The following is a 16,013-nucleotide window of genomic DNA, read 5'->3' on the forward strand; positions in this document are numbered from 1 at the left end:
TTCGCCGCCAAGAAGCTGAAGCCCTACTTTCAAGAGCATCCCATCACGGTCGTATGCACCACCCCGCTTGCCGAGATCATAGGCAGCCGCGATGCATCCGGCCGGGTGGCTAAGTGGGCCATTGCGCTGGCTCCTTACACAATATTCTACCAGCCCCGCACCGCCATCAAGTCCCAAGCATTGGCCGACTTCCTTGTCGACTGGGCCGAGACCCAGTACCTACCGCCGGCTCCCGACTCCACCCATTGGCGGATGCACTTCGACGGGTCCAAGATGCGCACCGGCTTGGGAGCCGGCATCGTCCTCACCTCTCCCAAAGGCGACAAGCTCAGATACACACTGCAAATCCATTTTGCCGCCTCCAACAACGTGGCTGAGTACGAGGCGCTCATACACGGGCTCCGGCTTGCCAAAGAGCTCGGCATACGCCGGATCCTGTGTTATGGCGACTCAGACTTGGTGGTCCAGCAGTCATCTGGCGACTGGGACGCCAAGGATGCAAACATGGCGAGCTATCGATTCCTCGTCCAGCAGATCAGTGGATACTTTGAAGGGTGTGAGTTCCTTCACGTGCCACGGGCCGACAACGACCAAGCAGATGCCCTGGCACGGATTGGCTCCACCCGACAGGCTATACCAACCGGTGTCTCTCTCCAGCGCCTCCTCAAACCGTCTATCAAGCCGTCTCCAGAATCGGACTCTATCTTCGTACCGCCCGCCCCTGATGCAGCCGGATCCGACTGGAGGAACCCAGCAGGCGGCTCAGGGACCTCACAAGCGGCCCGGGGACTGCCGTAGTCGCACCCAGCTCGGGGACTTCAGAACCCGGCCCGGGGACTGCAGCGGCAAAAGAAGCGGTGGCCGACTCCAACTCTCCACCATCCAACCCACCCACCCGGGTCACAGTGGTCGTACTGACAGTAGAAGAAGTCACAACTCCATCATGGGCCCAGCCCATCCTCAACTTCCTAGTCAACAAAGAGCTGCCGATTGATGAGATCTCGGCAAGACTAGTGCAACGCCGAGCCGGAGCATACGCAATAATAAACAGAGAACTTGTCAAGCGTAGCGTCACTGGAGTCTTCCAGCGCTGCGTCGAGCCAGACAAGGGCGTAGCAATCCTCAAGGATATCCACCAAGGAGAATGCGGCCACCACGCAGCCTCAAGATCACTTGTGGCCAAAGCTTTCCGCCATGGTTTCTTCTGGCCGACTGCTTTGGAAGATGCCAAGGAATTAGTCAAATGCTGCAAAGGATGCCAAGTCTTCAGTTCCAAGCAACACCTGCCGGCTTCTGCACTCAAAACCATCCCCCTCACCTGGCCCTTTGCCGTTTGGGGGCTGGACATGGTGGGCCCATTCAAGACAGCCCGCGGCGGCATGACACATCTGCTTGTCGCCGTGGACAAATTTACCAAGTGGATCGAAGCGAAGCCAATCAAGAAGCTGAACGGGCCGACTGCCGTGACATTCATCGCCGACATCACTACTCGGTATGGTGTGCCACACAGCATCATCACCGACAACGGCACAAATTTTGCCAAGGGAGCACTGGCACGTTTTTGCGCGACACAGGGCATCCGACTGGACTTAGCGTCCGTTGCCCACCCGCAGTCAAACGGCCAGGTCGAGCGAGCAAACGGCCTCATCCTCTCCGGCATCAAGCCCCGACTGGTCGTACCACTGGAGCGTTCGGCCGGCTGCTGGCTCGATGAGCTGCCGGCTGTCCTCTGGAGTCTGCGTACTACCCCAAACAAGTCAACCGGCTTCACTCCTTTCTTCCTTGTATATGGTGCCGAGGCTGTCATCCCAACTGACATCGAGTTCGACTCGCCTCGGGTCACCATGTACACGGAGGCGGAGGCCAAGGAAGCACGAGAAGACGGCGTCGACCTGCTGGAAGAAGGCCGGCTGTTAGCACTCAGCCGGTCCGCCATCTACTAGCAGGGTTTGCGCCGTTACCACAACCGGAAGGTCAAGCCAAGATCCTTCTAAGAGGGCGACCTTGTGCTCCGGCTGATCCAGCGAACAGCCGGCCAGCACAAGCTCTCGGCCCCTTGGGAAGGCCCTTTCATCGTCAGCAAGGCACTAGGCAACGACTCCTACTACCTGATCGACGCATAGAAGCCAAGAGCGCGCAAGAGGGATGATTCCGGCAAGGAGTCGGAACGACCATGGAATGCCAACCTCCTGAGAAGATTTTACAGTTGAAAGCAGTATGTATCATGCTACCTTTTTTGTATTAAGTACGACACAAACGGGCCCCCCGAGGCGCACTCGGGGACTGCCCTCCTTTATCTATGAATGACGAGTGTCATACTCATGAATGTATTAGTACACTTGATTTTCTATCTGGCACCGGGTTCGACTATTCGGCCCGGGGACTGGCCGCCTTAAGTTATATTAAAAGTTCTACCTGAAGTCAGACAAGTAGTGTGACCAGCACCCGAGCCCTCTCTTGTTGAAAGTCGCAGCTTGAAGAACCGACTGTCCGACTGGCAAGAGCCAAAGGCATAAAGGATGCCCACACGAAAAACGGCTAAGGACTAACGAACTTATATAACACAAGCCGGCCTCCAACCATGCCTTCCGGCTGTCAAAACAGCCGGCTGGCCGGCCTCCCAGTCACTTCGCTACAATCCAACAAAGCTAGAGTACTTGCCCTCCCAACTGGCCAAGCACTTCTCCAGCCACAGACTGCAGAGCAGCTGTCCGGCTGAGAAGGCGACAACCAAGGGAGGGCGGCAAAGGAAACAGCCGAAGGACGACAAGCAAAGAACAAGGGAAAGCCAAACGCATGCATAATTATATTTACACATAAGGCCTCCAACAGGCCGGCAGTCAATATAGTTCGAATACACCCCAGTGGGTGGAATTGTGCAAACTTAACAAAATACTGTTCCAAGAGTAATAAAACAGGAAAGAAGAGGCAGCAAATTAGACTAAGGGCGCAGCAGGGGAGCCGGGCTGGTCGGTGGAGACGGTGGCACCGGCTGGAGGAGTGGCCGGCTGGCGAGTCTCGGCTTGATCATCGCCGACTGCAGGCGGTGCGCTCGCACGTGCCTTGTTGCTGGAGGCACGGTCAAGCTGAGGCTGACCGGCCGCTCCACCATCTCGCGCGGCGTCTTCACCCTCCTCCTCCTCCTCGCCCTCGTCGCTGGAGTCGATCTCCTCTGCCGAGTCCTCGCCATCTGCTGGGTTCAGCCCGAACCACTCCTCCGGCTGGGCAACGCCGTTGTCGTCCACCTCAGGAGCAAAGGCGCTGGTGTCGGTGTAGTCGGCGATCGCCGAGGCTCGCTGGATGATAGCCGGCCGCACCAGCTCCAGCTTCGTGTCGGCCTCCTGCCGCCAGGTGGCCAGCTGGTCTAAACTCAGCTCGGGATACCATGCCTTGACGAACTCCAGCGCCGGACCGAGCCGTAGAAGCCTTCCAAGCCTCGAAGCGGTCGGCCGCCACGTCCAGCCAGTCGGCAGTCCGACTGGGGGTGCGGGGAATCACCTCACCGGGCCATAGAGCGGCCAGCACCTGCGCCCCAACACACTGAAGCCGGCGGAGCATGCGGTGAGCTGGCTGGAGGCGGGCTTGAATCGCCAAGAGTTGTTCCTCCAGCGATCAGCGAGCGTTCGGTGCGATCGTGGCGCCAGCCTGCCTTTGCGCCTCGCGGTGGGCCTCGACGACCTGGTTGGCGGCAGTAGAGTAGCCAGGGGAGTACTCTGCGCAAGAAAGAAGAGAAAAAACATCAAGTCAGAAAATGAACCAAACGGCAAGTGGCAAGCAAGGGACGAAGAAGAGGGCGGCCTACCGTCAACCAAGTCTTCAATCTGGCCGTAGCCGTTGATCAACGACTGCCTCGCCTCGGCCCAGCTTGCCGCCTCTGTCTCATATTCAGCTTGAAGGGCGGCATCGCTGTCCTGCACCGCCTTCAGGGCCGCCTTGTGGCTCTCCTCCTGGTCGGCCAGCCTCTTGGCCAGGCGGTCACGCTCCTGGGCCAAGGCGTCAAACTCGGCCTCCTTAGCGCGAAGGGCGGCCTGAGTCGCACCCAGCTGCTCCCTCAGTTTGGCATTGGCCGCTGCAGGCATGGCAGAGAAGAAAGAAGCAATAAGGAAGAAGTCGTCAAGAAAGATCCGACCCGACTGCTCAGCAGTTGGCCCGAATCTCGGGGACTACACCCAGTGGGTGCGCTGACGCGCCCCCACATGAGAAAAAAGATGAAGCACTTACCCCGGATCTCAGATAGATCAGCATTCTTCTGGGTCAGCTCCCGAGCCTGGGAGTTGAAGGCAGCCGCGCGGAGGTTGTGGTAGTCCTGCAAGTCAGGCAGAGAAGCGAATGAGAACAAGATAGTAAACAAAGCCCGCTAAGAAGTTCCAAGCCGCCTGCTCAGCAGCCGACTCGGAACTCGGGGACTACACCCAGTGGGTGCGCTGACGCGCCCCCATGGAAGAAACCAAGATCAAAAAAGCAAAAACGGGAAGACTAACCCGAATGGCCGCTCGCGTCGCAAGGAACTCGTCATTGTCTTTCCTCAGCACCGCAGCCTGGGACTGAAGCCGGTTCCGGACTTCCTGCGCCGCCACGTTCATCACGGCCGTCCCTCCACCCGGCGTCCACCCCGAGCTGGCGCTGGCCGCCTCCACGTCCCGGGCCGACGAGCCGGAGCCCGCGGCCTTCTGCGGGTCCGAAGTCGCCTTCCCCGCGCGCTGGCCCGATGGTGACTGGACCACCAGGTCCGTCCTCGCAGCCGGCTCGCCCCCAGCCGGTTGCGCCGGCGGCGCGTTAGGCCGGCTGCCTTGGGCCGCCCCAGTCGGCGAGGACGGTGCCGCCTCCCTCTTCGTGACGACGACGTCGTCCCCTTCCCTCTCCAGCCCCGGCAGATCGCCGCCGGCTTCCTCCGGCGGGGGCTCCGTGACCTCGGGCGCCACGACACGCGGAGGGGTGACAAGCAAGGCCCCCTCCGCTGTCGCCGCGGCCGCAGCCTCCACTTGGGCCTTGGCCGCCGCGTCGGCACGCGCCTTCGCCGACTCCTCCTCCTCCTGTGCCGCCTTGGCGGCAGCCGCCCTCAGCTCCTCCGCCTCCCGCGCCTCCCGCGCATTTCGCTCCGTCGCCACCTGAAGCTCGGCGCGGGGGTCCACACGGCGGGTGCTCCCGGATCCTCCCGGCGATCCAACCACGGAGGCGGCAGCAACCCGCTCAAGAGAAAGCAGAGCCCTGATTTTTGAGAAAGGGCAAGGATTCAGAAATCAACAAGAAAAGAAGAAAGAGTATGCAAAAGAATATACGCTTACGCCAACACCGTCTGCGGCTGCTTCACCGCCTTGCGGAAGCGGGCCGCCTTCGCGGCCGCCTCATCCCGCCTGGTCGCCGCCGCCCCGCCCTTGGGTTTCTTCGGCCGACTGCCGAACAAGCCCGACGCGGCCCGGCGCTTCTGCCCGCCGCCCCGAGCAGGCGGCGCGGCGGAGGAACCCGTGCCATGGCCGGACGCCGGCTGGCGGCGCGGGACGATTTCCGCCTCGTCGTCATCCGGCCAGTCGTCGAAGCTGACTCCAAGCCCGGAGCCGCCAGCTTCGCCGCCACCCGCCTCGGTGTTTTTGTCCATGGCAGCCGCCCCCAAGTCGTGGTCCTCCAGGTCATGCTCCGCCCGGTCGGGGAGAAATCGGCGATCCGCCTCCAACCCGGACGCAGGTCGAAGGAGAGGGCTCTGCCAAGACGTGCCGACTGGTCAGAGTCGGCCAAGAAAAACTCGGCGACAAAACTAAGAGAAGAAAGGGTAAAGAGAGCATAGGCGTGCACGGGAGTATGGCTCCTTGCCAAACCGCCACTCTGTGGAGAGCTGGCAGTTCGCAAGATAATTCACCATATGAGCCACCTCGTCGTGCGGCATATCCTTGGTGCACATCCGACTCGGATCGAGTTGGCCGCTCATCTGACAGATCAGGTGAGGGCGGCTTTGAAGTGGAAGCACCCGGCGCGCGACGAAGGCGGCCAGCAAGTCGGACCTAGTCAGGCCCTCCGACTGGATCATCACCCGGAGTCGGGCGACGGCCACGGCTCCAGCCTGCGACAGCGTCACGGCCCGATAGGACCACTGGGGCCGCCTCCCAGCCGGCGGGCCGGCTACGTAAGCAGGCAAGTTGACGTAGTCGCCTTGCGGGGCGACGTTCTTCGCGTAGAAATACGACTTCTGCCAGAGCTTCACCGACTGGATCAGCGTGATGACGGGGAAGGGGTTGTCGGCCGCCGGCCTCCGCATCACGATGAAGGCGCCGCTCTGAGCCGGCACGCCCTGCATACGGGTGCCAAGCTTAGATTGGAAGAACTCCCCCCAGAGCTCGAGGGTAGGGAGAACGCCAAGAAAGCCTTCGCACAGGGTGACGAAGGCGGACAGCAGCACCACCGTGTTCGGAGTGAGGTGGTGCGGCTGGAGTTGATAGAAGTTGAGGAAGGAGCGGAAGAAAGCGCTCGCCGGCAGGCCGAGGCCGCGCAGGAAGTGCGAGCGGAAGACTACCCGCTCGCCTTCCTCCGGCGCCGGCGTGATCTCCTTCTCCGGCGCGAGACGGACCTGCACCTGGTCCTTGCCGGGCAACCGCCGCGTCTTGCGGAGGAAGTCGATGTGGTCCATATGGACGAGGGAGTCGTCCCAGTCCCCGCCGTACTGCATGGTGGCGAGAAGCTAACGAGGAAGAGTGCGGCGGCGGAGAAAGCACAGCCCTGCGACGGCAAAGCCGCGGGGCGGAGTGAAGATTGGTGGGACGGCGCGGCGGCGAGGCGCTGTTGCGAGGGAAAGCAGGAGGAAGAAGATGGCGGAGAAGAGAGGAGCGTGCGAGCGTTTGCCGCTTCCCCTCCCCCCCTACTTATAGCCTCATGTGGCGAAGCCGAGGAGGCGAGGCGTGGGGAGGAACGTGGGATTAACTGCGCCCACTCCCCCACGTCCCGCGATTATTACGCCCTAACGGCGTGCGGAAACCGCCGCCGGAAGACGTGCGGACAGTTCTGGGCCACAGAGGGATCCGTGCCTGGGCCTAGGCGTAGGAGTGGTGGGCCCTCGGCCTGCGGCGACGTCCTGTCGCGCGCGTGGGTTGGCAGGCTTTTTTCAGCCGGAGGAGGCCACGTGGTTCGCGGCGGCGAGTGGCCGGCCCGCAGCCCGGCGCACACGCCAACAGACTCCCGCCTTCCGACTTTAGAAATTTCGCCAAGACGGCGCGCCCAACCGAAGCCGGCTCCTAGATGCTGGCTCGTCAAGATAAGAAGCTGACCGAGCTTCTTGACCTCCTCTCAGCCTCGAAGCCCAACCAGCTTCAGGGACTACTGTCGGAGTAAATGGCCATGGGTAGCCTAACCGACTCCCCCTGACTCTTCGAAAAATTATCAGGCCATTCGAGCCTTCAAGCATACAAAGCATAGGGCCGCCTTCCCCCGGCCGGCTATCCCCAGGACCGACTACCAGAAGGCGACCCGGCCTCAGAAACCTTCCCCAAGAAAGATACGACATGGCCGACTCCAGGAAGCCGGCCCCAAGAGGACCGACTCCCAGAAGCCGGCCATGAAGAAAGCCGACTCCCAGAAGCCGGCCAAGACTGCACCCACCAAGACTGTATCCACATAACGGTGATAAGACAGGGTGTGGCCGCAGTACAGCCCACTACCCCCGAATCCCGAAGCAGGCATGGCCACAGGGCACCGTACGGGCCAGCCATCTCCCGTCCAGCGCGGCACTGTAGCCATATTGACCTCGATATCACCCACGACAGGCGCCAGTACGGCCCGCGGGCGGCGGACCCCTTTAGCCAGAGAGACACTCGAAGGCGGCCCGGCCTCCCCTAGTCGGCCAGGGGCGTGGCCGGCTCCCAATAGCCGGCTGCCTCCCTCCCTCGAAACATGTGCCTCATTAAGGAGACAAGACGAGGTAAGGCTACAGTGAGAGCCCGCAAGGCGGCGGCACTGTAGCCACGCTTACCTCGACAAAGTCCTCGTCATCAGAGGCGAGGCAACAGTAACCAGCCGCCGACAAGGCCCCCAAGCGGTGGGGCCGGCCTGTTGGCCAAGAGGCCGGTGGGACCCACCAGTCGGCGGGCCCCAATGGCCGGCGGAGAAACCGGCGAGCACAGACACTGACGACTAGGACCCGCATCCAGCCGGATTACCATTGTACCCCTGTGGGGTAGGCCTATATAAACCCCCCGGGACACCCATGCAAAGGGTTGATCTCATAGAGTTTCAGACACCACATAGAGAGGAAAGGAGAACTAGCCTTGCCCTTCTTCTTCCTCCAGCCAAACAGCTCGAGGAGCACTTGTAGCTACTTGTATTGATCTAGTGATCATACGGAGACCCCGCAGAGCAGGACTAGGGGTGTTATCTCCACAGAGAGCCCCGAACCTGGGTAAGATCCGCCGGCGTGCATGTCTTCGCCTCATCCCGTTTCCAGGCACCGGCGATGTCTTACTGGCTGCCACAATGATAAGCCACCCGTTGGCATATGTCGCACCTACCACCCGACAAAACTAGTAGTTTTATGCTATTTACTCATACTTCTCTCCATCGGCGACGGTTGCTATTTCTGGTGCGCTGGTCCTCTAGGGCCTTCGCACGATGACTTTCTGATTTTCTACCGCAACAAGTTTGGCCCGGCTCCGGTGAAGGGCGGGCGATGAAGGCGGCGTACCTTCGTCTCACTCCAGCACTTGTAGTCGTCGCAAGGAGATCTATGGACATAAATGCAATTTTAGCTCACATGTTTTCGTTGCAATCTCTCTTTATTCTAAGACTGGCTCCTAGTGAAGCATCTATGTTATGCATGGCGAAGTCATCCACCCAATGACATCTCAAGTTAGCTTAGCCGGTAGATGCCTATTATGGGTTTATCATCATGCCCAAGGGGGCGTCAGAAACATTTGGCTATGCCCGCAATGATAATTTCATCGACAATGTAGTTGCCAAAGGTGCATGTTGTCTTCCCGTGGTAAATTTGTGAACCTTTTGCTAACAATATGCTCTCATCATTTTTGCTTGATGAAAAACAATATTTAGTTCAGCTCTAAGAGGCTTGATTGCACCTCTTAATCAAGTTCCATGACAGAAAAAAAGGAAGGCAAATGATAGCTCCTAGCCGTCATCCGTCTCAACAACTGTCAAATGCACATCATCACAGCCTTTGCTCGTCCTGATCCCCATCTACGCCTTCCCTCCCGTAACACCCGCAGTTCCATCCGCAAACACCCGTTCGCAGCTCACAACACTGCCATGTCGCCTACAAATCCTATTACCCGCCCTCACAATGTCGGCGAGCAGGCCGGCCCTTTCAAGATCAGATTGCAATAATGGCTGTTGTTGTGACCACGCCTTAGTTTGAGGTCCTGCGTTGCAGCACCGACGCCCCGTTCTTCAGGGCCATATTGATGGTGTGTGCGCTCGTCATTGCCAGCAGCCTGGCAGTCGGAACTAGCCATCTATGGAGGGATGCGTTATGTTCGTCAAGGACATCGCAAAGTTGAAAATAGTATAACGGGCGCTTAAAATCTTGGATGTGGGCGATTCTTTACAAGGAATTTATGTGTTTCATCAACTAAGTTACATACTGATGCGGGACAGCATAACGTAGGGATCAAACAGTAATAGCAAAGGAAAACTCATGCGATGAAAAATATTCCAAAACACAACCAGATTGAATCCAGTACATGAGACATCATCAAAGGTTTCACAAAGTATGAGCTAGCAGTATTTAGACGACAGATAACAGGCCAAAATTTCCACTCAGCCAAACCAGATGCTACAAGCTGCTCTAACGAATAGGGGGATAGGTTATGTAGAGCTTCCTTCTCTAGGCCTTCCTGGCGATCTGGGACTCAGCCTGCACGAACAAAGATCAAAACACCTATTAGGATAGCTCAAAACAGCATATACAACAAGAGCATCACAAACATAGAAATAGCAGCTGAGATAAATGCAAAGAATGCCGACCTCCTTCTTCACCGGCTCTTCCTTCTCCGACAAGATCAGCTCGATGTGGCAAGGGTTGGACATGTAGGCTGCAGCAAGGTAGTCGGAGCTATGAGCAATCTTCAAAAATTGCTTCAAACGTTACTACTAAGATGAAGCGAGTGTTTCAACAAACTTACGGTTGATGCGTCCATGGGCACGGTAGGTCCGGCGCCGCTGCTTCTGGGCCTGGTTCACTTGGATGTGTGAAATGTAGAGAGCATCGACATCAAGACCTTTCACCTGTAGAGCAGATACTGGGGTTATAAAAATGGAAAGGTAACATGGAATTGAAAACTACAGCAGTCACGGTAAGATAATGGACCTCAGCATTGCTCTCTGCGTTCTTAAGAAGATCCAGAACGAACTTAGCAGACTTGGCAGGCCAGCGTCCCTGACCATTTGGCTGGCGGTTCTTAACCTGGGCTGTACGCCCAACACCACGGCAGTACCTCCGGAAGGGGATAGCTTGCTTGTGTGCCAACACATCCTCAAGGTACCTCTTGGCTTTGTTCAATGACATCTTCCTCAGGGCAAACGCTGTTTCCCTCGTGTTCTGCAAATTTAAAAATCCAGGTTGGAAAATCAACACTTGCGTAAATCAGATCACACACCAAACAGCAAGTTTCTAAAAGTGAGCTCGGGAAAAAGATCTACAAAGCTGAACATAACTAACCAAGACTACCCTAGATTGTACTCCTGAAAACACAAAAAGCATCACATCCCACATTGAAGCAGAAAACAGAAGTCTGAATAGCAATGCGCCATCGTTTATTGAACCAATAGACATAAAACACATAGTACTGTGTCCAATGGTTCACCCAAGAACAATGATCATAATGTTCCTAAAGCTTACGGGGACACTGCTTGTAAAGAGCAAAGCATCCTGCTTTTTTTACTTTAGGGTCACAACAAAAGAAGCAGCTCCAAACAACAGCAGGTCACTCATTAGCTCAAAACAGTGAAAGTTACCAGTCAACAACAAAATTTTATAACATTACCAAAGAATGTGTCTTCGTTTACTGAACCAATAGACATAAAACACAAAGTACTGTGTCCATTGGTTCACCCAATAACAATGACAATGTGATCTTCCTAAAGTTTACGGGGACACTGCTTATAGAGAGCAAAGCATCCTGCTTTTTTACTTTAGGCTGATACCAATAGAAGATCAAGAACTACAACTGACTAACAATCAGAACAAAACTGTATCCATAACATAGCAAAAGTGAACATTTGTTGTGGCATATATTCAACAACAAACCCAACATTTAACAGTGAAGAGAATATAATTGACATAAAATGTGTCATCATTTACTGAACCAATAGACATAAAACACAAAGTACTGTGTCCACTGGTTCACCCAAAAACAATGAAAATGATATTCCTAGAGATTACGGGGACACTGCTTATTGAAAGCACAGCATCCTGCTTTTTTTCTTTAGGATGCAAATGAAAGAAGCTCCAGCACTATATGCAACTAAGCTCAATACAAATAAATAAGATTTTCTAAATTTGGATACGCCAGAAGAAGATTTCCACCGAGAAAAACTGAGAGTGCTAACTACCACAGAAACTGCACTTGTATTCGAGTTTCAGATGATTACATTTTCCTGAGTCTAGAGGACACTGTTTAACTCATAAACAAACACCCTGCTTAAGAGACTTGTCACTTAAAAAAACTGTATCAGGTGGTACATTAGAGGAACTGATACTATCAATCACTAGCTAGTTCATTACATACCAAACAATGGGATTATGGGAATTCGTGACTGCAGCCAAATCAGTTAGATTGTTCTTCAAACTAAACTTTAACTACAACCCATAAGCTTATTGCCCAAAATATGTACAAGAACTAACGCGCTAAAGGTACCACTACAACAGATAAATGCACACCACATGGGTTAACAGCTAATCCTTCTGAAGATAGGCTTCCAATCTTTAAGTTGACAAAAAGGGGAGTGACAAAACAGTAGCATAATCTACGAGCAAGCCATTCACTGCAAGATCCGTTGAAAAGCGTTATCGGAATTAGACTCGGGAGCTCACCTTGAAATGCACACGCAGGTCCCGGCCCATGGCCTTGGCGGCTGCAAGAATCAAGGGAAAATGCACACATGAGTAATCAGCAGATCTGCGGAAATCATCATACGACACGGCGAAAACAAATCCATCCGTCTCCTCAAGCAAGGGAACTTACACTTGGTGGGATTGGCGGGATCCGTTGAGTACTTCACCTGGAAACCATGAACGACAAACGAAACACACTGAGTCAGAGCAAAGCCAAGGAACATAGACGCTGGGGAGACGGCCGTGAGAGGGAGGGAGAGAGAGAACGAACCATGGCTGCGGCGGCGCGGTAGACAAGGCAGCGGCGGCGGCGAGAGCGAGGGGTTGGGAAGGTTGGGGGAAGCGGCCATTTATATAGGAGCATCGAGACCTAGAAGCAAAACCCTATCGGACTTCGAATGGGCCAACCTGTGGTCGCGGGGTCTAAAGGGTCGAGTATGAAGCCCAGTTACAAACAGTAGTCTGAAGCCCAGCCCAGTGACCAGACCAGCAGACCCAGATCGGTTGTCCTCTTCTTCTTCTTTTTTCCTTTTTTCGTGTGCAATTCAGAGGGCTTTATTCAGAAAATGCATCTATATCTGTACCAATATAAAAATACCTTAAGTGGCAGATCCTACTAATCTCGTCCATCAAACCAGGTCAATCCAACGACTAAACTGCTCCAATGACTAGCGCATAACATATTTAGCGTGTAACTAATATCATACCAAATATAGCACTAATCACGTTGATAGGTTTTGACGAACTTTGTTTTTCACAAAATAACGAAGAAAAAAAACGAGTAGGGAGCACCTTTTTCCCTTTCCGAGAGGCACGACCGTGCCACTCGTGAAAGCAAATCCACGTCTCCACGAGAAGTAAATCCATGTCTATTCCGAAAGGAAAAAAATGCGATTTTTTTTTCTTTTCCGAGAGGCATGGTCGTGCCTCTCGCGGAAGCAAATTTGTTTCTCTCATGGCAGGAAAAACGCCTTTTTTTCCTTTCTGTGAAGGCACGACTGTGCCTACGCGTAAGCAAATTCGTGCATCTCATGGTAGGAAAAAACATGTTTTTTTTTGTGAGAGGAAGGGTTGTGCCTCTCGTGTAAGAAAATATGTGCCTCCATAAGAAGTAAATTTGTGCCTCTCGTGGAAGGAGAAAAAAATGTATTTTTTCTTTTTCGAGAGGGACGGTCTGCGGAAGCAAATCCGTGCCTCCACTAGAAGTAAATCTGTGCCTCTCGTGGAACAGGAAAAAAAGGAAAACGCGTCTTTTTTCCTTTTGCGAGAGGCACAGCCGTGCCTCTCATGTAAGCAAATCTGTGCCCCACGAGCAGTAAATCTATGCCTCCCATGAAAATGAGGGGAAAATGCGTTTTCCGCGTTATTTTTTTATTTTTATGTCCAAAACATAAGAAAAGCCGAGAGAAAACAAGAAAAAAACATCTAAAAGCTGAAAAGCGCGTATATAAAAATAATAAAATAAAATTTCGAGGAAGCGCCCAGAGCGTGACACATGGTGGTGGCTTAGAGTGTACCACTTCCTAGCTCACCCCAAGTGACCTTTGCGGAGGCTCTCGAAGGAGTACTCCTTCGTTAGTTGTCGGTTACATCTTTCTTTCACAATAGACATGGATTTACATCCTAAAGATCCACGGTGACCATACGACGCAACCCCCCCCCACCCCGGGCGGCCCAGTTACATCTTTCTTTTCTCTTTCCATTAATCTTTTAGAAAAACCGCCTGGCCGTGACTCGAATTCTAGACCTCTAAGCAGCGCATGCAGTTGTAACCATCACAACACATTACATGTTGTGATATTTCTACATCAATTTACTTCTTTAATAAAGCTAACAAATGTTGTGCTTTCTTTGTGTCTTTTTTTGTATATGTTTTTTGGCCGGTTTTTTCTTCTAGCGTTTTTCTTTTTCCCTTTCTCTTTCTTTTTCATTTTATTTTTCTTTCTTAAAATTCGTGTTATGATTTCTCAAAAATTGTGAAGTTTATTTAAATTCGTGAACTTTTTTCATTTTTATGAACTTTTTTGCAAACTTGATTAACTTTTTAACAAATTTGATGGATTTTTTTCAATTTTATCTGAACTATTTTTTGCAAAATTGATGAACTTCTTTCAAATGAACTCTTTCAATGTTTGACGAACCATTTCCTTTTTTCAAATTCAATGAACTTTTTCTAATCCGATGTAATTTTTATCAAAATTGATGAACTTATTTTAAAATCGATGACTTTGTTTTTCAAAATCGATAAAAATTTCAAATTGGATGAACTTCTTCAAATCAATGAACTTTTTTGAAGTTTTGTGAACTTTTTTGAATTCATGAACCTTTTTGTGATTCTTTCTTTTTCGCAAAAGCCAACAGTTGACCGGTCAACTAGTCATCCAGCCAACCAGCTGGAGCGAGCGACCCGTTCAACTTCGCTGCGATCGATCTAAGTTTAGTTGGGCCAGCGTTGAGAACGCCAGTTAGGAGCTCCCCTCGCTATAGGCAAGACATAGGTGTGCTCCGGTTTAAGTGTGACCGAGAACTTGCTAATTCTCTGTCAACTAAAGCCCTGTTCGGAGTCCCTCCACTCCGCCGCTCCACTCCGGGAGCAGGGTGGAGCTGCAGTTAAACAGTACGGAGCTGCAGTCCATCCACTCTGCAGCTCCTCGTATTTTGAGGAGCTGGTGGGTTGCCGAACACTGCCTTAAGAAGTGCCAAATTAGTTTTTCTTTTTGTGCATAGCATACCAGCAGAAGCTATAGTGTTGGGTGTCTTCTTTTGGCCTACCGAGTTTTATATCGTGGAGACCTTCGCCCCGCTCGGGTAGATGTGTCCAGTCATTGTACGCAAATGTCGTTCCATCCAAAGCCAGCTTAGGGCATCACAAATCATCAAAACGTCTGTAAATGTTTGGATCGGACAATCCGCGTACTTTTAGACCTTCAACGCAAGTCATCAAATGTTCATAAAATAGTCCGGACATCTGAAATCTTACAAACAGTCCTCAAACAATGCAAGCTTTGGGAAAGTTCCGAAGTTCGCTTGGTCCACTCTCGGTTCGATCACTCCCCCCACAACCCAAGTTTTCCGCGCATCTCTTTATTTTCTTGGTTCGCATGACCCACTGTCAGTCATAACCCCAATCCGAATTTAAGGAACACGGTTGAATGACTAGTGTGTCCATGACCACGTCGCTGACATTTGGTGATATCTATTAGATGATCCACGTTAAAGATGCTCTTGCAGCAATCACTTGAAGACATCATATATTCAGTTAATCACTTGAGGACAGCATGTATGCGATTAACGATTAACGAGACCCAATTGCTATGCTATGCATGCAAAACGGCAAATATGCTTGGGAACTTGTTAAACTGTCATGTTCTTTCCACACAGCAGCGGTAGCGCGGCTTTGGCCTGGTCCTCTACGTGTCGGGGCTTTTTTCGTGTTTTGACCCTTTTTCCTACCACCAGGGGCTCGGCGGTAGGATTGTGTAGCCTAGCGTCAGGGCCTTCGGCGGTAGGAAACTAAACCACGTCAGCTGCCTAAACGGTCGTCGTCCCCCTCCGTCCCACCCTACCGTCGCTGGTCCTGGCGGTAGCTTGTCTTATCCTACCGCCACGGGCCCCGGCGGTAGGGTCTGGACAGTTATACGCCCGCGGGCCGGCCGCCCCACCCCCATCTCCCCCCACCCAGCCGCCGAAGAACAGAGAGTTCTTCTCTCTCGCCCCCTCTCTCATCTCCTCCACCCCTTCCTCGGATCTTCTTCGTTTCTTCACCGTTTTTGCGGATCGAGATGGCCCCGAAACGAGAAAGGTAAGATCCTCCTATCCCTCCAACTAGTTTTAGTCAAATAGCTTCCGATTCGTCGCATTATTTGATTGAAATCACCCCTATTTTTGAACTGGATTTAAATCTTTTGTACCCTAGGGTTGTTTTTGGTTGATTCTAGATGTTCTATTGTGTTGGATCTGAACTCTA

At 53.2% G+C, this 16,013-nt stretch overlaps 1 protein-coding gene and 3 non-coding genes across 4 annotated transcripts; all 4 read right to left on the reverse strand.

Moving 5' to 3' along the window:
- Positions 1–9,641: 9,641 nt before the first annotated feature.
- On the reverse strand, positions 9,642–12,449 carry LOC123120900 (60S ribosomal protein L17-1). The gene is made up of 7 exons (XM_044540872.1): positions 12,318–12,449; positions 12,177–12,213; positions 12,026–12,066; positions 10,301–10,531; positions 10,116–10,218; positions 9,958–10,025; positions 9,642–9,847 (listed from the first exon to the last, which is right to left on the reverse strand). The coding sequence occupies exons 1-7, from the start codon at positions 12,408–12,410 to the stop codon at positions 9,818–9,820; spliced, it is 603 nt and encodes a 200-aa protein (XP_044396807.1). The 5' UTR covers positions 12,411–12,449; the 3' UTR covers positions 9,642–9,817.
- Positions 10,733–10,871, reverse strand: LOC123126451 (small nucleolar RNA snoR74). The gene has a single exon (XR_006461698.1). It is a non-coding gene; the product is annotated as a small nucleolar RNA snoR74 (small nucleolar RNA).
- Positions 10,981–11,121, reverse strand: LOC123126448 (small nucleolar RNA snoR74). The gene has a single exon (XR_006461695.1). It is a non-coding gene; the product is annotated as a small nucleolar RNA snoR74 (small nucleolar RNA).
- On the reverse strand, positions 11,276–11,414 carry LOC123126450 (small nucleolar RNA snoR74). The gene has a single exon (XR_006461697.1). It is a non-coding gene; the product is annotated as a small nucleolar RNA snoR74 (small nucleolar RNA).
- Positions 12,450–16,013: the final 3,564 nt, after the last annotated feature.

Source organism: Triticum aestivum, chromosome 5D, assembly GCF_018294505.1.
Source record: "Triticum aestivum cultivar Chinese Spring chromosome 5D, IWGSC CS RefSeq v2.1, whole genome shotgun sequence".
NCBI lineage: Eukaryota > Viridiplantae > Streptophyta > Magnoliopsida > Poales > Poaceae > Triticum > Triticum aestivum.